The 26,331-nt window shown below is 41.3% G+C and overlaps 1 protein-coding gene and 1 long non-coding RNA gene across 2 annotated transcripts in view; one reads left to right on the forward strand and one right to left on the reverse strand.

The window, feature by feature from the left end:
- LOC146059608 (uncharacterized) overlaps positions 1 to 26,331 on the forward strand; it is a 98,769-nt gene that overhangs the window by 49,024 nt on the left and 23,414 nt on the right. The window lies entirely within an intron of this gene.
- The window catches only part of DCHS2 (dachsous cadherin-related 2), a 269,106-nt gene continuing 261,752 nt past the window's right edge, over positions 18,978 to 26,331 (reverse strand). The window contains exons 19-20 of the mRNA XM_083171960.1: positions 25,998 to 26,136; positions 18,978 to 24,552 (exon numbers count right to left, since the gene is read on the reverse strand). Of these exons, the coding sequence (XP_083028086.1) occupies positions 21,947 to 24,552; positions 25,998 to 26,136 (2,745 nt within the window). The 3' untranslated portion in view covers positions 18,978 to 21,946. The remainder of the gene's footprint in view (positions 24,553 to 25,997; positions 26,137 to 26,331) is intronic.

Raw genomic sequence — 26,331 nt, forward strand, 5'->3', positions numbered from 1 at the left:
CAAATGCGTACCAATCAGTGAAAAAAAATAATCCACAACCTGTGGTGAAACAAAACATATAAGACATATACAAGTGAGATAAAATACGGATGCTGTAAATCATACAAAATGGTACACAAAATAACACTTCTCATACCGATAAGCATACAATATAATGCACATAGTAAAGCATGTTATTCATGGTGCATACTGAATAAAGGAAGTCGGTAATGCTGAGTTGTAAGCGTATAGTGTACTGCGCGAACTGTTGCTGACAGATGAGGCACGGCTACTCGGAAGGTCGACACGTCTGTGTCGATCGTGCGTAACATGAAGTGTGTAAAGTTTTGCAAAACTTTTTACAAAAAGCAGTGTAGGCCAGCCGTCTCATTAAGCCCAACGGGTGCCAGAGTCCCTAGCTCATGTATCCACCTTGCTTCTTTCTGCAAGAGACGTAAGGATCTGTCACCCCCCCGTGTTCTGGATGGCTCATGGTCAATGATGGTATAGCGCAATTGGGGTATATTGTGGCCAGCTGTGAGAAAGTGTCTGGCTACAGGCTGGTCACTATGGCCACTTGACAATGCTGCTCGTATGGTGGACTTATGACCAGCGATCCGTTCGCGCAAAGTGCGGTCGGTTTTACCAACGTAACCAAGACCGCACGAACACATTATTAAATAGATAATGAACCGTGTGGTACAGGTTACTCGGTGTTTGATGTTAATGCGGCGGCCAGTCAGGGGATGTGGGAAGCTACTGCCAGTATTGAGACATTTACAAACCGCACAGTTAAGGCAGCGGTAGCAACCCAATTTGCGTTCTAGGAAGCCAGTTTGTACAGATTGGGCACTGTCTAGGACTCTGGCAACCGCTTAATGAGACAGCTGGCCTACACTGCTTTTTGTAAAAAAATTTGCAAAACTTTACGCACATCATGTTACGCACGATCGACACAGACGTGTCGACCTTCCGAGTAGCCGTGCCTCATCTGTCAGCAACAGTTCGCGCAGTACACTATACGCTTACAACTCAGCATTACCGACTTTCTTTATTCAGTATGCACCATGAATAACATGCTTTACTATGTGCATTATATTGTATGCTTATCGGTATGAGAAGTGTTATTTTGTGTACCATTTTGTATGATTTACAGCATCCGTATTTTATCTCACTTGTATATGTCTTATATGTTTTGTTTCACCACAGGTTGTGGATTATCTTTTTTCACTGATTGGTACGCATTTGTGTTTGAGCGGTTGCCTTGACAACCGGAGCGGGATGATGGCGTCATTGGTGGGCGCATCACTCAGGACCGGGGCTACCGGGCAGCCGCATGTGGTGTGGTGTTTTCTTATAAAGGTATGTTCATTTGTGCTTGTCTGTATCCTGATGAAGATGCAATAAAAGCATTGAAAACATTTGATCACTGCAACAGCGTTGTCATACTTTATTTCAATAGACTCCGGGTGCCGCCTGTCTTCTACTGTATTTGGGTTACCAAGGTAACGTTTGGCCTGGCACCGGAGCAAGTTATATCCGGCATTGGGACGTGCTGCCCTTCAAAACTGTATATATATATATATATATATATATATATATATATATATATATATAGATAGATAGATAGATAGATAGATAGATAGATAGATAGAGAGAGAGAGAGAGAGAGATCTTGAGACTCGGCTGCACACGTAAAAAACCAGTTGTGGAGTGCCAGGCTCATATGTGGTATAATACATGCAGTATTAGAAAGCCAGCAACATCCAATTCAGAAAGTATCAAAAAACTTTTAATGGCATAATAAAGTGCACTAAACAGACATGAGAAGTCATAAAAAATAGCAGGAGAGAGGGTGTACTTAGTTAGCATAGTAACAAGTGAGGGTATTCCACCCATACGGTCCTGCATACAATCCTGCCGACAGCTGTTTCGGTGCTCAGAGATGCACCTTCATCATGGGCATGGATAACTAGTGTACAGGTAGCCTCATATATACCACCAGTAATTAGCACGATTAGCTACTCACCTGTCCACACTGATCTCCCGCCGGCGATGTCATCAGGAACAGACTCGCTGCTGGCGCACAATCACCACAGCAACGGTGATACACTGAACAGATGCCGTACCTAGGCGGAAGTGCGTGAGTCGGGAGGTTGTTATGGCAACCCGCTAAACATCCGGGTATGCAGGACGGGCTGTAATGTATAAGGAAAAAATCAGCGTAATAGCTGTGTAATAAATGTTTGAATAAACAGCCACAATCCCATAAGGGCTGAAGTATATAAACATACAGCCCAGTATAGGTGCATAAATAGTTGGATGTATGAAGCCACCTGCCACACTAGATAAACAGACAACATCCCATCTATGGGATTGGTAAACTTCGCCCCTGTGCAGAGGAATTGACAATTGACACAATTATGGCATTTCGACACTCCTGGTTTAGCCTTAAGCCAGTGTTGATTCGTGATAGGTCCGATGTCAGAGCTGGCCAAAATATCTCTTAGATTGTTGCTCCTCTTGTAGCGAAATAGGGGAGATATTCGACAGAAAGGACCCATGACTTTGTCTGTTTGCACTATATGCCAATGTTTCAGTATGGTTTTACGTATATGTGCAGATGCGATCGAATACGTTGATGAAAAAACAAGCCTATCCGTCAAGGTGTCTCTATCTCTCGAATGAAATGTCCCTTCTCGTGGTATCTGTAAACAGTGGGCAACAGCATCCTCAATTTCTGTTGAAGCATAGCCTCTCTGGATAAAGCGCTGGCCCATCTCCTCAAGGGCTTCTGGGAGAGCCAATGGATCAGACGTGATTCTCACTACACGTAGTAATTGAGAAAGAGGTAGTCCTCACTTAAGAGGCATGGGATGAAATGAATCTGCTGACAGCAACAAATTCTTGTCTGTGGCCTTCCTAAAAATGCTGATAGATATAGTACCATCTTTACATGTAACATTTACATCAAGGTAACTGATACTAGCATTACTAAAAGCCAAAGTAAATCTAATCGTGGTATCCAGACAGTTGAGGATGTCAATGAACTCGGTCAGAAGTTGGGGTCCCCCAGTCCACACAAAAAAAAATATCATCAATGTAGTGAACATAAAAAGAAATAAATTTAGAAAAAATGGAATGTGACATTATATGTTGTTTCTCGTACATACTCATGAATAAATTAGCGTAAGAGTGTGCCATGTTGGAACCCATAGCAGTCCCCCTAAATAAAAATAATTCTGAAACAAAAAATTATTCTTTTTTAACACAATATCCATTAGTAACAAAATAAACTCAATAGGTGGACCTGCATAAAGTGGACTGGTGGCAACCAACGCCCTGACCGAGTCCATGCCATCCTCATGTGCAATGTTGGTGTACAAACTGGTAATGTCAAGGGTTACCAATAGACTCGAGTCAGGTAGGGTGCCAAGTGCTTGTAATTTCAAAATAAAATTGGTCGTATCTTTTAGAAAATAATCCATCTTTTGAACCACAGGTTGTAGCCAAAAGTCTATGTACTGTGAAATGGGCTGGAAAAGGTAACGACATGAGGAGATTATTGGTCTCCCTGGAGGTTGAACAAGTGTTTTGTGCACTTTTGGCAGTACATAGAATATCGGAGTCCTAGGATGAGATTGTAAAAGGAACTCCGATGTGGGTTTGTCTATCCAGCGATTCTGTACACCTAGTGCAATCACAGCATTAACCTCTCTTTTATACACATAGGTGGGGTCATAGGTAAGTAATTTGTAACAAGTGTTGTCGGATAGTTGTCGCATGACTTCAGCAACATAGTCAGTCTTATTTAAAAACACAATACCTCCCCCCTTGTCAGAAGGACGAATTATGATGGAGTGATTGTTTTTCAATCTGTCTACTGCCAAATTTTCATATCTACTGAGATTAGAGTAGGAAACTTACTGCCCCTCAATAAAGGGTAAAGTGTCCCTTTTAACCAGGTGAATAAACGTCTCTATAGCAGAGTTGTTACACGGTGGTTCAAAGGTGCTCTTGGGCCTAAATTGACCTAGCGGACGATCATCACTTTTTTTGTCTAGCAAAAAAGTCTTTGAGCTTTAAGGTACGTTGGAATCTGTAAATCTCAGTCTCAAAACTAAATGCATTTTGCTTAAAAGTTCTAACAAAAGATAAACCGCGTGAGAGCACACCCATTTCGGCCTCAGTGGGTGTATAATCAGACAGATTGAAAATAATCACTTCCTTTTCTCCCTGGTTGGGTTTCTTCTTTTTACGTTTAGCCCCTCCCCTCCTACAGGTTTTTTTGGGGATCTTTTTCTTCTGTTGGGCTTGTCCCCTAAAAAGAGTTTGAGCGAGATTGGTCAGAGTCACTGGCTGATGTTTGTGCTGGCCCGTGCCTGTCTCGGTCTATTGGTACCACGCAAAGGTGGCCTATTGTCACTCCCTTGTAACCACTGGTATACTCTATTATCCTTATAGTCCTCCTTCACTGTTTTGTATTTACCCTTCTTAAATGAAAGTAATTCTGAATGAAACATGGTCAGATTGGTCTCAATTTTAGACAACCAATCTATAATATTGTCAGATCTAAGAACACTTTAACCCACATCCTCACAAGCAGCGATCTCTTTCTCTAACAGCTCTAAATCGATGTTAACCTGTTCTATTACTAGAATAATGAGCTGGAAGGAGCAGTCATTAAGAATTTGGCACCACTGTTTGCAAAAGTTGGAGTTGGACCTCCCAATTGTTGGTTGATTACGGATTCTGAAGCCCCTGGGTATTAACTTTTCTTTAAAGTACTGAGTAGAGTGAGGCCGTGTAGCTGGAGTTCAACCCGGCGCCTCTTCAATTTAATGAAATGAGATCAGAAAAAAACCTCAGAGGGGCTAGCCAGGGGCGTAACTAACTATTTATCGCCCCCCCCCCCCCGCCGCACGTTTATTCGGCGCCCCCCACCTAACCTGCCCCCCCTTCTTACCTGCGGTCTGCGTCTCGCCCGGCTCTCTGTCGGGACCTTCTGACGTCACGGTCCCGGCCGGCTCCTGCTGCTACAATGAAAACGGACTCTTAGAAAATGGCTGCCCCCATACTGCAGACAGAAAACTGTCTGCAGTATGGGGGCAGCCATTTTCTAATTGTCAGTTTTCATTGCAGCAGGAGCCGGCCGGGACCGTGACGTCAGGAAGGTCCCGACAGAGAGCCGGGGGCGAGACGCAGACCACGGGTAACTATAGCCCCACAGCCCCCCAGGCGGCGCCCCCAATTTCTCATCGCCCCGCTGCCACCGCGGGGGCTGCGGAGCTATAGTTACGCCACTGGGGCTAGCCACATCAAACGCCAAAGCAGAGGTATCCTCATGTAGGATCCGGGAAATGTCCTTATCATCAAACTGCTTGGTTTCAGTAAGCTCCTTAAATATATTGGCTGTGTCCTCCATGAAAAAATCACAAAAGATCACAACAGACAAATGTAACAGATAAGTGAGCTGTTACAAAAAAATATCAAGAAAAAAGCATGCAGGTGCTAGCCAGCATAATGTCTAGATATAGAGAGATCTTGAGACTCGGCTGCACACGTAAAAAAACAGTTGTGGAGTGCCAGGCTCATATATGGAATAATACATGCAGTATTAGAAAGCCAGCAACATCTAATTCAGAAAGTATCAAAAAACTTCTAATGGCATAATAAAGTGCACTAAACAGACATGAGAAGTCATAAAAATAGCAGGAGAGAGGGTGTACTTAGCATAGTAACAAGTGAGGGTATTCCACCCATACGGTCCTGCATACAATCCTGCCGACAGCTGTTTCAGTGCTCAGAGATGCACCTTCATCATTGGCATGGATAACTAGTGTATGTATATATATATATATATATGTATATATAGATAATGGTGGGTGCGGCACTCGGTGCTGGAGGAATAAATACCAACAACAGTGGTTCGACAACGTTTCAGTTGTATTGTCACAACTTTTTTCAAGTCACATACAGAATGATACAAACAAACATACATTTATAGTGCTTAGACACCCTTGTGCAGTGTTAGAACGGGGCAGGACGTACAACCGGCAGCGGCGCCGTACAGTGACGTCATCGCGCCGACCACAAAATCGTGAAAACAACAAACCATCACCATGGTGACCAACAACACTGTGGAGAGAAGCAAGAAATCAGTATACAAACAATAGATGAATGCAATGGCAAACAATGGCAAGAATATGCATACATAAACACAGTATTAAACGGGCATGTAACAGATAAAACATGTGAAAAGTGTTAACGGTAACATGCTAACGACGGGCTCTCATTCAGACCGCGGGGTGCTATGACATCCAATTTATGAATCCATTGTGCTTCTCGTTTGTGAAGCAACAGTGAGCGATTACCGCCCCTGGTCAAAGGTGGTACAGTATCAATGATACGGTAGCGTAGCGAGTTTAGGGGATGATTACACTCCACGAAGTGTCTGGCTACTGGCTGTTCACTACTGCCAGACTGAATGGCTTTGCGAATGGCTGAACGGTGAGCAGCCATCCGTTCTTTGAACTTACACTCCGTTTTGCCTACGTACGATAATCCGCACGGACAAATGAGTTGATACACAACATGGTTTGTGTCACAATTAACATGGTGTTTTATGGTAATTTTGGTGCCATTATGGGGATGAGGGAACGAAGTACCTGCCAGCATAAACTGACAGGTGACGCAGCCGTATCTGGTGCATCCCCTGGGTTTGGTTTTTAAGAAGCTTTTACTGTTATTGGTGGAATCATGTAATTGAGCAACATCAGTTTTCACTAGCCAGTCTTTTAGATTGCGGCCTCGTGAAAAGCAGGGCATTAGGTTGGTGTGCTGAAATGGCAAAGCAGGATCGGATGCTAGAACTGGCCAGTGCTTTTTAACTGTATTGGCAATGGCAGGAGAGGCTACAGTGTATTTGTTAACCCATGGTATTTTGGCCATATTTTGGGCGCTATGGGGGGTTTTGTTTAGCAGCCTGGTTTGGTTGAGTGTCAGAGCTTTGTCTTTGGCTTCTCTGAGAATCCAATTTGAATAGCCCCTAGATTGGAATTTGGTAATAAGCTCATCAATTTGCTTGATGGCTGTCTCCCGATTGCTATTAATCCGCAAAATGCGGATCATTTGTGAATAGGGTAGACCGCGTTTGAGGCTGGTGGGATGGCAACTGCTGATTTTAAGGGGGACATTTCTGTCGGTGGTTTCTGTCTTTCTTATACAAAGACGTGATGATAATATTGTCTTTTAAAGTGACCGTGACATCCAGAAAGTGCATGATCTTCTGATCAAGCGAATATGTGAATTTTATGGGACTATCGGATGAATTGTGATTATAGATGATGTTGGAGAAAGATTCCTTGGTGGAGGACCAGATGATGAAGACATCATCTATATATCTACCAAAAAAATTGATGTTAATCATGATATCAGGGTGATTATACAGCAAATCATCTTCAATGGAGTACATAACCAAATTGGCATAGCTCGGAGATGCGCTAGAACCCATCGCACAGCCCCGAGCTTGTTGGTAGTATTGCCCATCGTACATAAAGAAATTGTTAGATAACACCAGTTCAAGTAAAGCAAGGATAACAGGAATCTGCGTAATAGAAAACTGGCTTTTGCGTGTAAGAAACCTCTTGACAGCCTGCAAACCAAACGCGTGGGGAATAGATGTATACAGACTTACTACATCGAGGCCCACGAGCCAACTTGATGGTGGAATGTTGGTCAGTTTGTTCAATTTAGAAATAAAGTCACCGGTGTCAAGAAGGAAACTTTGTTCTTTTTGGACCAGCGGCTGCAGGATGGAGTCCAGGTAGACTGCAGTGGGCTGGAAAAGGGAGTCTCCTGCTGCAACGATGGGGCGTCCGGGGGGATTGGAAAGGCTTTTATGAATTTTGGGTAATGTGTAGAAAAGTGGTACAACCGGGAAATCTGCAATCAGAATGTCACTGATGGCTTGAGATATGAGTTGCACTTCTACTGCTTGCTTCAAGGTGGTGGCCAGAGTACGGCGAAAGAAGGGGGTAGGATCCTTAGCAAGACGGGTGTAAATGTCTTTGTTTGCAAGTTGAGATTCGATTTCTTTGCGGTAGTCACAGGTGTCCTGAATGACTATGCCGCTATATAAATGTATATATATATACATACATGGGCCGACACTGGTTGCCTTATCCACCAACCAAAGACTGACCTATCAGTAGAGCTAATGAGATAAACTCCCAACCCCTCTCTTAACCTTAGCCACAGGCAGCACAAGCATCAGCAGCTGTGAAGCCTTAGTTATGCAGAGACTGTGGGCAGGATGGCATGTAGATGTATGACCTATGATGGCATAGCTAATGGCCTGGGCCACATCTGAGTAGCTTGTAAGTGCCCAGCACTGCCTGAGCCAAAATTAACCATGCTGTGTCCCTGTTTGTTCACTCTGGTGGTCCGTGGCAGCAGGGAGGTCAGAGTGCCCACCTTAATAAACAGCCCTGCTAAAAAGTGTTGCTTGTTGGTGTAAGAAATAGATGTGAAGTATCATAGTCTGAAAACATAACAAAGTTAATGCAAAAGTATCTAGTAGTAGTTCATACTATACTGTATATATTCCAAAAGTATGGTCTAATTTCTTAGTGTAAAGCGGGCCATACATCAGAAAGATCGATCTTAAGATCGATTGCGCTCATGATTGTGTGCAATTTCCCTTGAAATCCCTGGCAGTCCTTGGTGGTTTTTGGACATACAATCCATCATACAATCAGTCCTACAATCCATCTGCTGTATGATTATGTACACAAGATGTGCACACAATCTGCATACAATCCATCATACAATCAGTCATACAATCCATCTGCTGCATGATTGTATGATTTGTGTACACAAGATGTGCACACAATCTGCATACAATCCATCTAACAATCAATTGAGATTGTATGATTGGGTACAATATCTTTCTGATGTATGGCCACCTTAAGTATAATGTGACATGAAATACTATGGTTAGTCCACATTTGGAGCCAGATGTATCAAGCTTCAGAAAATGATAAAATGGAGAGTGATAAACGGCCAGCCAATCATCTCCTACCTGTCATGTTACAGGCTGGGTTTGAAAAATGACAGGTATGAGCTGATTAGCTGGTTGTTTATCACTCTCCACTTTATCATTTTTTGAAGCTTGATAAATCTGGCCCTACTGTATGTACCCTCAAGTTAAAATGCATTGAATAAAAGTATCTAATGTATAAAGCTGTTATTTTATGCCCAGAGTATGCAACACATAATACTTCAAACACAATTGGCAATGGGATATGCACTCAAAAGGAAAATCAGAATAGGTAGATATTAATACAGGTTGAGTATTCCTTATCCGAAATGCTCGGGACCACGAGCATTTTGAATAAGGGATTTTTCTGTTTTTTGGAATATATTTTTTTAACATACTCACCTGATACCCCAATGGTCCCCCAGCATCCCCCGGCATCCATGGCCTCCCCCAACGTCCACGGCAGCCTTCAGGATCTCCTTCAGCGGTCCATGGGGTGCATTGAGAAAGTTTGCAGGAGCGCTAGTGATGTCACCGGCAGGCCTGCATCACTCGGGGACCACTGAAGACGCTGAAGAAGATCCTGAAGGCCGATGTGGACATTGGAGAACTTGGTAAGTATGAAAAAAGGGGCAGGCGGAAAAAATAATAATTCAGAAATATTCTTTAAAAAAACTTGGTTTTTGGAATATTTTTGGATAAGAGATCTCCGGATACAGGAGATTCGACCTGTATACAAAAATGACCATTGCATATTATGTACAGTGTTTACTGTGTACATTATTATAACATTATTATATCTGGACTAAAATGGAAATAACAGGGTAAATTTACTAAAGCTTTTAAAAACTGTGAACAACAACCAATCAGACAGAATCTGATTGATTGCTATGGACAGCATCACCACTTTTCATTTTTAGAAGCTTTAGTAAATTTTCCCCAACATATTTTTTTTTATATTTCCAACTAAGAATCAGTTAAGTGCCCAACTATTTTAAATCATCTTTTTAACAACATTTGTTGTAATTTAATAGAATAAATTCTCGGAACTGGTGTGCTGGCAACCTGGGATAAAAGCTGTTTTAATGGATTTCAGTTTGGGAGGCCTTTATATTAAATTCAGTTTTACATGTATATTTCATCCCCTTTGTAAATGTGCCTCATGTGTAAATGTAGAGAGATTTTAGAATGAATGCATGTTACAGTCATTTGCGGTGAATTGTTAATCCCAAACACAACAGGTTGGCCTGTAAAATATGGATTACTCCAGCACTGTTAATCTAGTCAACTAATATATTATACAACTTTGCAGTTATCCTCTTGGCGTGCTATCAAAAATGCAAAGCAGACCCTAGCTTACTTATGTGAGTTTTTGCCGCAGGAATGTTGGGGGATGATTTTAAAAACAATCTACAAAAATTGTGTCTCGGTTAGGTTAAAAGACCTGGGAACTTATTATTTTAGCTACTTGTTGCAGTTGTTATAATAGGCTGTCTCTTTATTATCAACAGAAAATTATTTAAAGGCACTCTAGTAATAGTTGACAAGTCCCAATTCAATTATTATTATTATTTTTTTGCATATGTGTCAGTGCTTATACACAAGCGTTAGGTGTAGTATTTGTAGTTGGCATCAATTAACTAGGTTTTAAGGACTATACAGGTTGCGTATCCCTTATCCAAAATGCTCAGGACCAGAAGAATTTTGGAGAACGGATTATTCCGTACTTCGGAATATTTTTATATTTCTATTATGTATCTTGAGGAATCTTTATGTTCTACAAACACATCAAACACATGAAATACACACAAATATATTTTATTTGTGCATAAAACAAGGTTTCAAAACATGCAACAAAGTTTGTGTAGTCAGATACTGAATTTAAATGGCAAGCAATCATTTTCTTCCACATATATAGTGCCAGTTACATATCATGTCCTCGGTAGTGCTGTTACAGATGTCCCCAGTAGTGCTTTTAGCAAAAAAAACACTTTCTGGAATGTATGGTTTTTGGAATAATTTGGATAACAGATATTTGGATAAGGGATACTCAACCTGTATTTATTTATAGTATTGTTGAATTCCACATTAATAAAACTAATTTAAGCATTGGCACTTTAAATAAAAATATCATTAGACAAAATGTCGGTATAGTGTCTTCTATCTATCTACTACGTACAGTATATGGAGCAACCTTGTACACATCACTGCACCGTTATGTTTAATGGAACTAACATTCTTCTTCTAGCTTCATACATAATAACATTTCCAAACCTCATAATCCTTTTCATTACTCAGCCAGTAAATAGATGAAAAAAAAGGTACTTGTTTAGTTTCACGGCGGCAGTTACGTAGTTTACGTAGTGCTGTATTGAGTATACCAATACAGCACTATACTGCCTACATAAACTATGTAAGTGCTTCTTGTGCCCTGAAACTACACAATGGTTAATATCCCCACTATCCATGTCATACCCCAGTATCCACGTCGGTGTGGAGTTGAACCCGAAGCGTCCCCTCGCCATGCTTCGCCACGCTTCGCCATGCTTTGCCACGCTTCGCCACGCTTCACCACGCTTCGGGTTCAACTCCACAAGTGTGGCTGAGCTCGCCACACTTTATAAAATCAACTCCACGCCGGCATGGATACTGGGGGTATGACGTGGATAGTGGATATATGACGTGGATAGTGGGGAAATGCGTGTGTGTTGTGCTTTATACTTACCCTCCTCCAGCCCGGCCACCGCGTCCATCAAGTCTACCAATCGGCAGCATTCAGTCCCCCTCCTCTAGCAGTCACTCCCCGGCGCCAGCATTCAGTCCCCCTCCTCCGGCACTGGCAGCAGACAATGTATGCAATTAGCGTAGTGCCGCTGGAGGAGCAGGAAAACCATGCGATGCTCCCCCAGTGGCAATACGCTGAATTACGTACATTACTGGCGCCGAGGAGTGACTGCCGGAGGAGGGGGACTGAAAGCTGCCGCCGGGGAGTGACCATAGCCCGCGGCGAATGCCGACCGGAGAACGGTAAGTATAAAACACAGCACCTACCACCCTGCTCCCTCTGCCACCCATCACCCTGCTCCTCCTGCTCCCAGTTTAGTTTCACGGTGGCAGCTACGCTGACAACGTAGCTTAGGCTACGTTGAAAATGTAGCGTAGAGCTGCCGCCATGAAACTAAACAAGTACCAAAAAAAATATTTAGTAAGCTTCACAGTCACTGCCTAGGCAGAAATAAATATCTATTGCTTTGTCCTGAACTGCCATATTTTTGATTTTTCAGGCTTGGGAGGAAAATATATATAATTTGACAAATCACTTAGGGATAAAGATTGAGAGGGGGGAAGGAGAAATACAGTATAGCATATCCACTGTTCCTCCCCTGTAGCTCATTTATCCATAATCATATCACCATACATAGATTCTCCTTCCCCTACAATGCATAGAAAATCCAATTGTCCCTTTTCCATATCCAATATAATCTGTGCAAACAAATATAATCCACCCCTTTACCTCCCCAACACCACCATATGTAGAAAATTTACTGCTTTGTGGTCTCCACTTTAATTACTCACTTTTCAGTCTCTCAGATTCTGCAGACTCCCTAAAGTGAGATACCCTCCTCCCCCCTACATAACGCTCTCCTAATCACTCCCTGCCACCCCTTCATGACACCCCTCTCTGCCACCCACTAATCACTGGCCACTCTCTGTTTAAACACTTCAATCAAATGGCATCTCAATTAATATTTTTTTACGCTCAATCTTAAATTAAAAGAGAGCTGAAATTCATTGTAAGCTAAGTTCTACGATTTGATGTTATACAAGTTATTTCCTATATGTGTAACTGATTAAACTTACTGTGCTGCTGTAATTTGTTTCAATTACTATTGACTGTGTTTCATTACCAGAGAATGTAGCCGTTTGATAAGCATTTGGTTATGATCTCAGCAGTGACTATATAGTAGCCAAGATTTTGTGCAGATCTAAGGGCCATGTCATTTTTGTGCTTCACATCCTGTATCCACTGGCAAGTTTACACAATCTCTGCTTTGATATAAGGGAAATTGTACTGTACCATGCCATAACTTGCACCTGATGAGAAATTGCATAGTGTCACTGGACTTGGTTACTTCACTGGAAAATATGTGATAAGTAGTAGAAAAAGTTTAATTCTAAAAACATAAAATATGCAAAATGATAAAATAACTTCAAATGTTTCAAATGTGTTGGCTTGCACATAGTTGCCTGCAACTTTTTTATTTATTGAAATTAATAGTTTCTTAGATTTATTGCATGTAAGAATGATCCAGACTTAAACATAGAAAATATAATTTGGCAGATTAGAACCACTTGGCCCATTTATTCTGCCCCTTTTTTAATATGTTACATCAAACCATATTTGATCCTTATTTTTTGTAAGGATATCAATATGCCTATCCTAAGCATGTTTAAATTGTACTACTGTATTTGCCTCTACCACCTCTGATGGGAGGCTATTCCACTTATCCACTTCTCTTTCTGTGAAGTAATTTTTCCTCAAATTTCCCCTGAATCTTCCTCCCTGTAGTGTCAGTGCATGTCATGTTCTGTTGCTCCTCTTCCGGTGAAGAATGTCTCCCACCTGTACCTTGTTAAAGTCCTTGATATATTTGAAAGTTTCTATCATGCCCCCCCTTTCCCTTCTCTGCTCTAAACTATACATATTAAGATCTATTAGTCTTTCCTGGTACGTTTTGTGATGTAGGCCATGCACCATTTTAGTTGCCCTTCTTTGTACAGTCTCTAATGTATTTATATCCTTCTGGAGATATGGCCTCCAGAACTGAGCACAGTACTCTAGATGAGGTCGTACCAATGACTTATACTTGAACAGCAAGACAGAAATCAAAGGCATTGTCAAATGTCTTAAAGTCACTACAGGTCTGCACTGAAACTTGGAGGGGACAGTACGTGGTTAGTACCTCACCAGTATACTGTAGGGTATCATTCATGATTTTGCTCTGCTCATGTTGAACACGCATATGCAGACTTGCACAGTTCTACCACTTACATACCTGGGGCCTAATTCAGATGTTGGAGTTGCTATTGCTGCTACTTACAGGTTGGTATTCTGACTGGTGAGATACTGACTGCATCCCTGTATAAAGGATAGGTCACAAGAAGTTGTACCTGATGTTCAGGTGGAGACGATGGAGAAGGGAAGTAATTGTTGGATGGCAACAACTTGCAATAAACAGAAATCCTACAGTACTTGGATTAATATAATACTTTTTTGGATAAACCCTTAACAAAAGTTGCTTAACTAATGAAATTTCAGTAGACAGAGGGATTAAGCTGACTAAACAGAATTCAAGTATGAAACTTAATTGTAAACATGGAAATAGAAGCACAGATGTCACAATCAACCAATTTTTCACTTAGGCAACTGGATACTTAACTATGTGCCTGGTGTAGATGTATCAGACCCACATGCAGATGCTGCTGTAGCTCCCAAATTTGCAATACATTTTGCAATAAATAGAGTTTTTTGTATAATCTTGGGCAGAGTTATGGGCTTACCCACTATATCCATGTAACCTTATTGAGTAAGGCCCTAACATTCCAAGTTTTCATCTCTAATGTGTAAAAAACAGCCCATCCAATCACCCCAAGGCATCACACTAGTGGAGCAAGTAAAATATTAAAGAGTGTTAGAGCATCTACTTCATGTGTTAGGAGTGTTATTGAGGTGAACGATTGTGTCCAGCCATAGCACCACACCCCCCCCCCAAACAAAAAAAAAAATCACTACACAATTAACATACTACTTACATTTATAGGTCTTACCTTAATTGTGCTTTATTCAATGTGCAGTCTAAAAATGCTAGGATCCCCACTTAAAATCATCAGGTCCCGCCACCTCGCCGACGGTACCCATCAGTCAATGCCACCCCCCCAACCCTGCCTGTCTCCCTGAAGCAGAGATGGTCAGGATTCCACCACCCAGCTGCCAAGTGACTGGAACGTGCATGCGTGTGAGAAAGATGTTGGATTTGGCCGCTGATTGATGCTCACTTGGCCGGGGCTCGGACCGTGTGAGTGCGGCTTCTGGAGATGGTGTGAGGCAGCAAGGACCTGAGACAGAGCCTGGATGGAGCCGGGGGAACTGCTGTTACCTGGCCCAGTGGCAGGTAGGTATGGGAATTGGCAGTAGGGTGTGAAAGGGTGCGGGTGGTGGCATGAGGGTGCGGGCTGCGGCAGACAAAACGGCGCTGTATCAGCTACTGCTGCTCAGTTTTGGTTGTGTTTCCGTCAAAAACAGGTGGATTAGCGACTTTCCTGTCAATCCACCTGCTTTTCGGCATGTCTAAACGTTTCAATATGCCGAAAAAAACAGCTAGCATTGAATACCCTTCCGATCTATCCATGTTGAAAACCGACGTCTTTTTGGCAAGACGGCAGTTTCGACACTCATTGGATATACCCCAAAATATGTAAAGCTGACAAAACAGCACAGAATAATATTAATAAAAATAATAATAATTTTACTTATATAGCACTCTCTCTCCAACATGACTCAATTCGCTTTTACAGGCATAGAAACAAAGCACATACTATAGAAGACTTAAGGGTACTTATGTAATATCTGGGCTCCGGTTTTTCTTATGAGATTGCGTCCCCTCGCCACGCTTCGGGCACGGTGGCTCGCTGCGCTCGCCACACTATATAAAATCAACTCCATGTGTAGTTGGATAGTAGGGGTATGAAAAAATGGGGTGCATTTAACATGGGAGCCCAGATAATACATAAGTACCAACTTAAGTAATAAAGCAATATAATAAGCTGCACAGACATAAAAGGAAAACTTAGAGTAAGCATAGTGCAGGATTGGTGTAGGCATTTGGGGTAATAACTTCCATGAGTTGTACATTCCACCCTCACAAAATACCAGGTGAGGTAGCCATCATGTGCGCACTGTGTAGGACTATCCTGAGTGGAATACACAGAAGAGATGTCACAAAATGGATAAACACATTGAATGTTTCTGATTGAACATAGTGCCAGTTTGTTTGTTCAATGTATTGTTTATATCCTATATACAGTCATTTTCATTTCAATGTTTTAGAGACCTGTTGACTGCAAATAGTTCAGAAGTATCACGGCTAGCTTAATATTTGCGATGCAACTGATACACTAGTAGTACAGCTGTACTGTGTTGTTCTTGGTAGAACAAGTTCTATTCATAAGTTTACAGCACATTTAACAGCACTGAAAGAACCAGACACGATGTGCTGAGTTTGCCGTTGTGGCCAATGGATGATGCAGAGGGCCACACAGAGTTTGTGATATATGCAAACTCATGCTGTAGCTTGAAGTCTCAGCTGTTGGTCACTTCTCTGTATTTAGTATCCAGAAATGTAGATGGACAAAACTGGACAAAAAGAAAATAGCCAATTGGTCAGTTACTGTTACTTGGAACATATTGAAAAGCTATAAGCAACATTCATTAAAACAACATGGGAAGCAAAATATATATCAATATGTATATAGGTATAAAATATATACAAACACATATCTATCTATCTATCTATCTATCTATCACTGTTAAATCCATGGTATTTTATCATCTTCGAAAATGACAAGGCATTTGGCATCTTTTGGTCTAAATACAGTATCTCTAGCCAAATCCCCCCCGCTGGCTCCTTCCAAGTGCAGTGTAGAGCAAGGTGCATTTGTGGTGATGTGCTTCCAAAACATAACAAAGCTATATGCGAGGTATGAATACAGGCATAATCACATGTAGCAATAGTACCTGGATGGAATGATTTGTGTGCCAGATCAACTCTTTTAAAAATAACTATTTCCTCCACCAGCACATCACTTTTAACACAATACAAATATGGTAACAACCAGTGACCAAGTCCTTACTTGAGTGGCCATGGGTTATAGAAGTGGGTAAATGCGCAGGATTGAAATTACAGGCATGTGCACAAAATAAGAACTGGGAACTGCATTAGCTGAAGACCCCTGAAACCAGGTAGGGCTGCCTTGATAGCAGCGTAGTTGCTTTCCAGTAGAAGCGCTGTCTGCTACCACTGTCCGGAAAGGCAGAAAGCACCTCCGTATGGGACTGCCCTAATTGTTGCCTTTTATTCATGGTTTCATTCATTGAATGTTGTAAGGTAAAATATGTAAATAAAGAAAAAGTTCACTTTGGTTTATTTTATTTTCCAGGATAGAATGTGACAAATTGCAAGGAAGTTGACAGATTCTGTCCTTGATTGTGTTGAAGTAATCAGCTTCCCATGGAGTCTTCTGACTTCATACAGTGCTAGACCAATGGAGTGAGTCCTTAGTTGAGGATTTTATCATTTAACCCCTATGTTTAATATTCAATTTACCTTAGTCAAGCAAGCATGTGACAAATAAAAATACAACCAAAATACACATATTATATATTGTCCCAGTAATCCAGTACATTTTGGACATATGCAATAAAACTAGGCATGAGGTCAAAGTTAAGCAGCTTCTGGCAGCTGACTAGAGCCCTGGTACCTGGAGGGAGTGCTTCAACCTTCCCCTTGCTCTCTTCCTCTCTCCCTACTATGGTCAGCATTAGCATTTCATGCTGGACCATACAGTTATGACAGTATTACTGTTGTATCTCAGTTTCACCATCATTTGGCTGCTGAAGTGCATGCTCTGTCTGCTTATTATCACTCAGGAGTAGATGTATGAAGCAGTGATAAGGGAGGAGAAGTGATAAAGTGCCTGGTACTTTATCACCAGCCAATCAGCTCCTGACTGTTGCTTTTTAAACCCAGATGGTAACTTAACAGTCAGGAGCTGATTGGCCGGTAATAAAATGCCAGGCATTTTATCACTTCTCCTCCTTTATCACTGCTTCACACATCTACATGTGAGTTCCAACTCAACTCAACTTTGTGTCCATATCTGAATTATTAGGCCCACTATCCTTAACCATGTGCAAGGTAGCTATAGACCTGTCTCTCCTTTCCAATGCCTCAATCCAATTCCAAGGCATAAGGAGCAAAGATGTTACTGATCTGTCTTCATCTATAATACTTAATCATTCACTAGAGTTATACTATGGTTACAGATCCCTGTTTTAGTAGAATGTGCATCTCTTTACTGTATGTCATTCCATGAAATGAGCTGTGGTTCAATGCCCATAGTATCTCTCAGAAAATAATTATAACATTGAGGTGATCCAGAGGTGGAGCACATTGTTTTACCTCTTCACACATTTTTGAGATGCTCTGTGCAACTGTCCCGATTATTTCTATTGGGAGGGGTGTGGTATGGGACTCCGACAGTCGGGATCCTGACAGTCATTATCCCGACGTTGGGATCCCGACTGCCCGGAGTCAGACAGCATGGCGAGTGCAAAAAAGCCCCTTGCGGGCTCGCTGCGCTCGCCACGCTGCGCTCGCCACGCTGCGCTCGCCACGCTGCGGGCACCTATTCTATTCTCCCTCTATGGGGGTCGTGGACCCCCACGAGGGAAAATAGCGGGTGGCCGTCGGTCACCCGGCTGCCGCCGTTTTGACAGTTGGGATGCCGACGTCAGGTAAATGACTGTCAGGATCCCGACTGTCGGGAACCCATCCGGCACCCATTGGGAGATGCAGCTTACAATTGCATTTAATATACTGTTACAGGGTAGTTCATGGTTGTTCAGACATTCTCCGCCAGCCATGGGTAGGTGCAATGTCCAATGGTGCACTGATTGTGCATCTTTGTACACGTTTTGGCAGATTAATGGCACAGCAGATGGGGGCCCATTGCTTGCAGCTGTAACCATCTCTGTATCACCCTGCATATATTTCCTTAAAAATGTATACGACTACTACTAATAATAAAAAAAACACAATAGTAATAATAAAGCATAATTATACAAGTTTTATACAAAGTGTTTATTTTGGCTTAAAATGAAAATCGCTTTGGAAACACATTATTTTAATACATTTATTTTAATCTGAAAAAATAGTTTTCTTATTTTCTACTTTTTAGAGTTTCCTTAATGCAGCGTAACTATCAAATATAAAACAATAACGCCAGTAAATGCCATTACATTTATAGCCTGTAAAAATGCCAAACCCAACATCACAAAAAGTGTCCTTGGTGGAATTCTGCAATACATTTTTAGAAAATTATAGGCATTAGATCAGAGTCGGGCACCTTTGTCAATCAGGTGGTGCTGAGCTCCTATTCCCTAACTCAAACAGTTACTAGGTGGAGGTGTAGCGGGCAGTAAGGAGATGTATTAGCAACAACTTGAGTGTAAAGTACTGCCTATTCCTGGATTACATTAAGCACCAATGAAACAAACAAGTTGGATCTAGTCACTGTATCTGAAAAGAGTATTACAGTGCTAATACTAATAAATACTATACTGTATAATCTTGTAGACGTTGAAAATTAGATGGTATTCCCATTTTATAATTCACTCTCAGTTCAATATGGCGTTCTGAGACATGCATTACAGTGTATCAAAGATGTTGATTAAAATTGGTCTTTTTTTTTTGTAACATTATATTTCCCTATTTTGTTTTACTACTTAGGATATATTTAGGATATATTTTCCTGTCCAAATTTTTTAGAGTTTTGGAGTACAGACAGGCCTTTGCAATAATGCACATACTGTATTAGTAAAGTCTTACAGCTGTTAATCAAGGCTTAAAAGATGGTTCTTGCTGCCTCTCCTGGCTTGCATGAGAGGGGGGAATAGCGGCATGTGAGGCCCCCTCTCTCCTGGACCTCAGCTGGATCCGCCAAGAGTCCAGTGTCTCTCCCTATGTGCCAATCGGGAGGTGGAGCCTCCACCTTACAAGAAGAAATCGGCCCAGTCCGGCCCTGTTTGGTACATACAGTATACACAGTATATTATTGTTAGCCGATAGCAAAGGTCTTTCTGTTTTGTATACAAATATGGCATTAATATTGACACGCAGCTGTTATCATGTATAGTATGGGTAAAACCGAGCGCAGGCATATTTCTTTTCAGTTTTTAAAATATGTCTGAGAAATTCTAGTTGTGTATCCACAGGCATACTTTATGTTTATAAGGTATATGTAGGTAGTCAGAATCACAATGGTCAGAACCTGTTGGCACAGTACACCGCTGGCAGGATTCCTATCGCCGGGATGTTAACCGCCACCATGTCGTACAGAACCCATTTATAATGTGCTATACTGAGTCATGTCACTGAAGAAACATGTTTTTTGGAAAAAAATGTGACTGTATTTAGAAGGATATAGCCTCTGTTATCTACCACTCCTGGTCCTCTGGAGATCCTTGAATGTGAGCATAAGACAAATCTTATCATTGATGGAAGATAGTTGGGTGGGACACAATATTAAATATATCACTATTAATGGGAAGGGAGGGTATTTACAGATACTCCTAATTTTTTCACAGTACAATTTTTCACATGTTCTCTTATAATCTTGACCCACAAGTTATCCGTAATACATTTTATAAATCATTTGCATGTTATGCACTAAAAATATTATAAGTTCTTTTTTAAATCAACAAAATTATGTAAGAATTGTTCCACTAGCGTAAGACCCATTTCCACAGGGTGACAAACATTTCTAGGACCAGATTTACATTATTTTTTATTCATTTTGTTCAGCGCTACACTTCCAACTTCCTACCCAATGTAATTTCACAGTGCCATCAAGTTTAATGTTCCTGTTTATAAAATAATTTACTGTATCAGCAATTAACCCTCTTATATACATGTTGACATGCCTAGTTAGGTAAAAATAATGATGAAACAGGGGGCACAGTGGCAAATCTGCTACTGTATGCCCCTATAAGAACAAACCACAAATCAGGCCTAAGTCTTATGATATCACTGTAGTTCCAGGGGTGCATAAGAAAGAAGAGAGCCCATATGCAGCTTTGTGTGGGCCATCTCCTCTCTAGAAGCAGCCACAGTGCTGTAAACTCTGGCTTTGTGCCATAGTCTCCAAAAACATGACGCCTGCGCCTTGTTCTGAAGGATATATCTACTGCACATGTGCAAATCACCAGCAAAATGGCCACCACACCACTTTCTCTGTGATATGTCTACAATCATAGCTGCCTCAGGACTTTAGGAGCAGTAAGTATAATCATATGGGTGTAGGGTGTGAGGTGTGTGCTCACCTGAACCCAGGGGCCCATGTGCACCACACATCCTACACCCACTATAGATATACCAATGACTAGTGCTGTGGAGTGTGACATTTCTATTTACAAACCACCTAGTTACAATGCTGTCTATGGGGTAGATTAATAATAAAAAGAGGTGCTGTAACCCATAGCAACCAATCAAATACTATTTATAATTTCTCTATTTCATTTTAGAAAATTATAGACAGAACTTGATTGGTTACTACGAGCAAGAGCTGCACATATCTGTTGTAGAAGCTTTAGTACCCCATGGCTAATGACAATTCTGAGTTATTGATTTACTTAAAGAGATTTACAATGAATGCAGCATTACTTGATAATGTCAGTTATTGTTATGAATGGAATTATGGATCATCTACACAATGTACACAATACTGTAAGGGAGTTGATAAATAAATCATTGTTACATTCTATTTGCAGTATACAAGTATATGCTGGTAAGTACTGGCCTGTAAATGAACTTACTGATTGCACAACATATTCATGCCTGTAAGAGCTTGAAATTTAGGGAATCAGTACAGAAAATAATTTGTAACTAGAAAACAAATTATCTTCATGCAACCAAAAACAAAAGCAGAGCAGTCACTGAGTTCAGTGTTTTTGATTGGCTAAAATTTACTGTGTACCAATGTAGGTAGCGGATATGTTACAACCGAAACACAATGCAGAGTCATATATATTAGTTTACACATGCCTTATTTGGTCCACACAAGTGCTTGTACTTGGCACAATCTCATGTTTCACACCTGAAACTCTTGTTGTACTAGCAGTTCTTCAGACAGAGCAGGCACTGATGATCCAATAACTCCTGTGTCTGAAAGCACAGGTGAGGTTGAAGGAGTGTGGACCGTGAGCATGGACAGAGAAGGTGAAAATGTTGGGGTCATAGGTGAAGGCTGACATGTCAGATTAGAGAAAAAAGGGGAGCGGGGATATTTTACAAATGTTTGTCCTGACATTATGGTTGGCATTCGAGGTGGAACAGCCCTAATCCCAGGCTGTGCCACAGATGTGATTAGTGGGGGTGGGAAAACAAAGGGTTTCTTCTTAGGTACATGCCTGTGCATCTTTTCATCTTTTAGTCTTCCAATATCACAGAAAACAGAGGAAAGAGTCTGAAATCTGGGCTCCCAACTAAGCAGGTAATCCCAATTATAACTTCCTCTCAGGTCCTCATCAGAAGCCACTAAAGATGCCAAAGACCCATATCTGGAATCGTATGTCATGGGAACATAGATGTAGTCCTGACTGGTGTCTGGCAATGTGTTTTTGTCCTTTGGATTGTTCTGCTGTATTGGTGGTGCTTCCTTTTTGCAGTTATAATACGCATGAGGCACTCCTCCATTTTCCTCCTTGAGGATCACTACACTCTCTGTGCTTTCTGGCCCGATCACCACATCTGTTTCATCTGATTCACATGAGAGAAGATCAGAGTCTCTTGGAATTCCAGAGTCTGGAACTCTTGAGGCTCTTTCACTCAGAACAGAGCCAGATTCTTTTCTAATAGGGTATTCATTGATCATCTTTATTTCTTCATCTTCAGCAGTTTCCCCTTCTGTCGAGCCGTGGCCACTCGAGTCTGAATTCCTGCATTTGTTCCCAGTGTCTTTCTTTTCTCTAATGCCAACTAACCCCAGCCACTCTGATGTATCTGGAGCTAAGCCGTTCTTGATATTTTCATATTTTGGACATTCATCAGACATGCAGTTTTTAACATTTGAATTGGGAAGTGCAGGAATGGCAGCCTCTTTTATACCACAAGTATTTACAACATCTTTTCGTTTGTATCTTAAAATAATGCCAATAAGGCTTATGGCCAGTAATAAGAAAACCACAAAGCAAATGCTGAAACTGATGGAAAGTATGTTTGCTGACATACCATGGGTACCTTCTAGAGCAGTTGAAATGTTAACTTGAACAGTGCAGGTTGATGACCTTGAGTCTAACCTTGGGCTTTGGGCTTTGACCACTAACTCAATAATGTCAGGATTTTTCTTAGTGTTACTTCTTATTTTATAAACACTTCGATTTAAGCATATAATCCCACTTGTTGCATTAATAGAAAAGAACTGTGAGGGCTTTTCAAATAAATAATGGATGACTCCGTCAAGGCCTTCATCATTGTCGGAGGCTTCAACTGTGCCTAAAACTTGTCCAGGTTTGTTTTCTTGTGGCAAATCAAAAAAGTATTGAGACTCTTGAAATACAGGTGAAAATTCATCCTGCCCTTTAATGTCCACATATACTAGAACACAGGCTGTGGATTCACTTCTGTCTCTCACCTGAACGACAAGACAATATCTTTTTTGAGTCTCATAATCGATTTTGTGCTTGGTATAAATATCCCCAGTTAACGAATCTATGAAGAATACATCTTGGTGTTTGGGCTCATTCAGACACACAGATTGAATGGAGTAACTCAAGACACCAAACAGCCCTGAATCTAAGTCAATGGCATTAGCTGTGCATACCGGTGAGAAGGGGGGCACGTTCTCATAGAGACTGCAACTAAGACTGTTAAAGAGAAACATTGGTGCAAAGTCATTTTCATCCAAAACTGTGATGAAGAGTTTTGAAAATGCCTCATTTTTTTTACTTCCAAGACCATCAGTAGCCTTAACAATTAAAGTATGTGTAATAGCATTTTCATAATTTAGAGGTTGTGCCAACATAACAGTGCCATTTTGTGAATCAATTGTGAAAATGCCTTCTTCATTCCCTGAAATGATACTGTACATAATATCCGCATTCTCTCCACTGTCACCATCGGTGGCTGATACGCGAATAACTTCATTATTTATCGGATGATGTTCTCTCACACTAACATGGTATTCTGTGCTTTGAAATATCGGGGGATTGTCATTGCAATCTAGAACAGATATCCAAACAGTGGCACTTGAATTTAAAGACGGAGACCCTCGGTCAGAGCCTACTAAAAGTAAGATGTGGGTGGTGTTTTTCTCATAGTCCAAGTTTCCATTTAGAACTAGTTTTCCAATTACTATGAAAGGAGGCTGAGAAAGAATTCCAATGCTTTGTACACTGAACAGATTGTGTGTATTTCCATTGACAATAGAAAAGTCAATATATGCATTTTCAGTTGTCCAATCCAAATCTGTAGCTGTGAAGGTTAAAATGGTCTCCCCAACGACAGTGTCTTCGCTTATGTTGATTCGGTATAAATCCTCTGAAAATGTGGGTATATGGTTATTCACATCATGAATCTCTAGCTCTAGAGTAGTAGTGGAGGTCAACGCTGGAATGCCGTTATCCTTGGCTTCTATCAAAATGGGAATCACTGTACTCTTCTCCATCATTCCCACTGGCATGTCAGTATGCACTGAACCTGGTAGAAACACAAGAGTAATTACAACAATAGTCACATGGTATGATGCAAGTGCAGTAAAATTTAATGTGTTACATCTCATGCAAAACACTTGCCAGCTCATTTTTGATGCAGCTCTTTAATAAATGTAAAATGCAATAATTAAAAAAATAACTCTTTGGAGTGCTCACTAGACTTGTTAGGTTTGGTTCTCCAGAGATTCAAATCCACACAAATTTTGTAGATCTGAATAGAACCAAAACCTGGTCCGGATCCCCCGAGGAGATCTGGGGCTGGTTATAATGCAGTGTGCGATGCTGGCTGAACTCTGAGGTTTCTTTTTTAAAGGTGCGGTAATTTCCTAGTCAAGATTTTGCCTGCCCCTGTAAAAAACTCTTAGTTCTACCAGAATCCCGCACGGCCTGGTGTGAAACTTTCTGCAATGCAACATTAGGATTATAAATCCGAATTTCTTGTTTTAGATGTTTTAATTGATTTTTATAAATGATTATCGATTTTTAAATCGATTTCAAACCAAACCAAAATCTGATCCAAACCATAACACTTAAAGGTGATTTTACCAAAAACAAAACACAATGATGAGTTAGAACCAGTGGTGGCTCGTACCTCATGGCAGGAGGAGTGCTGTCGCTGGCCGCGATGCAGGCACCCCCCCCCGCCACCACCGCTGCTCCTCCTGGTCCCTGCCACAGGCGCTGCGTTTCTGGGGCATGTACTATAATGACAGGCGCTGGGACTGGCACATAGGCATTACAAACCTCTGTACTGCTCATGTGGCCAACTTCTATTGGCTGCTTCGGCAACAGTCCATAGAAGGGATATAACGGTTCCGGTGCTGTATAAGATGACAGATGATAGGAACCAGGGCCGACGCATCCGCAGTACCGACGTAGATACTGCACATGTGCAATCCCTGGATTTTATGGGCTACCGCTCGGTGACTGACAGGTCGGAATTCCAATAGGAAGTCACTGCCAGTCACAGTGAAGACAGTGCAGTCTCACAGACTGCATCTGGCTTCATTACATTGGTGGATGTTAGCTGGGGGGGGGGGCTGAAGCCCCGCAGTCCATAGGTAAAAACCGCCACTGATTAGAACCAATCCAAAATGCTGAGGTTCACGCACATCTCTGGTGTTCATCTAAACCATTTTTGGCAAGTTTTTGGGAATCTGAGTTTTAGCACCACGGCTTTGCAAAACTATTTTATGTGTTGAATGTATATAATATGGTGCTGTTTGTGCAATTCAATGCAAAGCTATAAGCACTAGACTTTGAAAGATAACTGTGCGTCATTAAAAAATATGGCAAGTCTCCCTTCCGCGGCATTTTCACTAAGCAGAACTTCCTCTGTAGGAATCATTACTTGATGCAGGCCTACGCCACTCAGTGACAATCTATAACAAATATGTTCCGCATTAACTATAAGTAAACTTATTTACATACCAGTGGTTGGGTTAATTACAAATCCTTCAAATGGTGAAATAATTTTGTAAGAAACAGGACCGTACATCCCAGAGTCCTTGTCTGTAGAAGATATGGTAATGATATATGTATCGGACGCTGTCAGTTCAGGTACTCTTGCCTTAAGGAAAGGAAGGAAGAAATAGTTATTATTTAAAAGTTAAGATTTTAGCATGTCATGATTTTCTGCTTTTTTATCTGAAAGTCACAAAAAAGAACTAAAACAAGGCACACTGTTCCACGGGTGTTTGTGTTGCTGATCTATGCAGGGCTTTAAAATATAATATTAGCAATATCGCGATGCTGAGTGCCTAGG

This window comes from Crinia signifera, chromosome 1, assembly GCF_055691185.1.
Source record: "Crinia signifera chromosome 1, ASM5569118v1, whole genome shotgun sequence".
Lineage (NCBI taxonomy): Eukaryota > Metazoa > Chordata > Amphibia > Anura > Myobatrachidae > Crinia > Crinia signifera.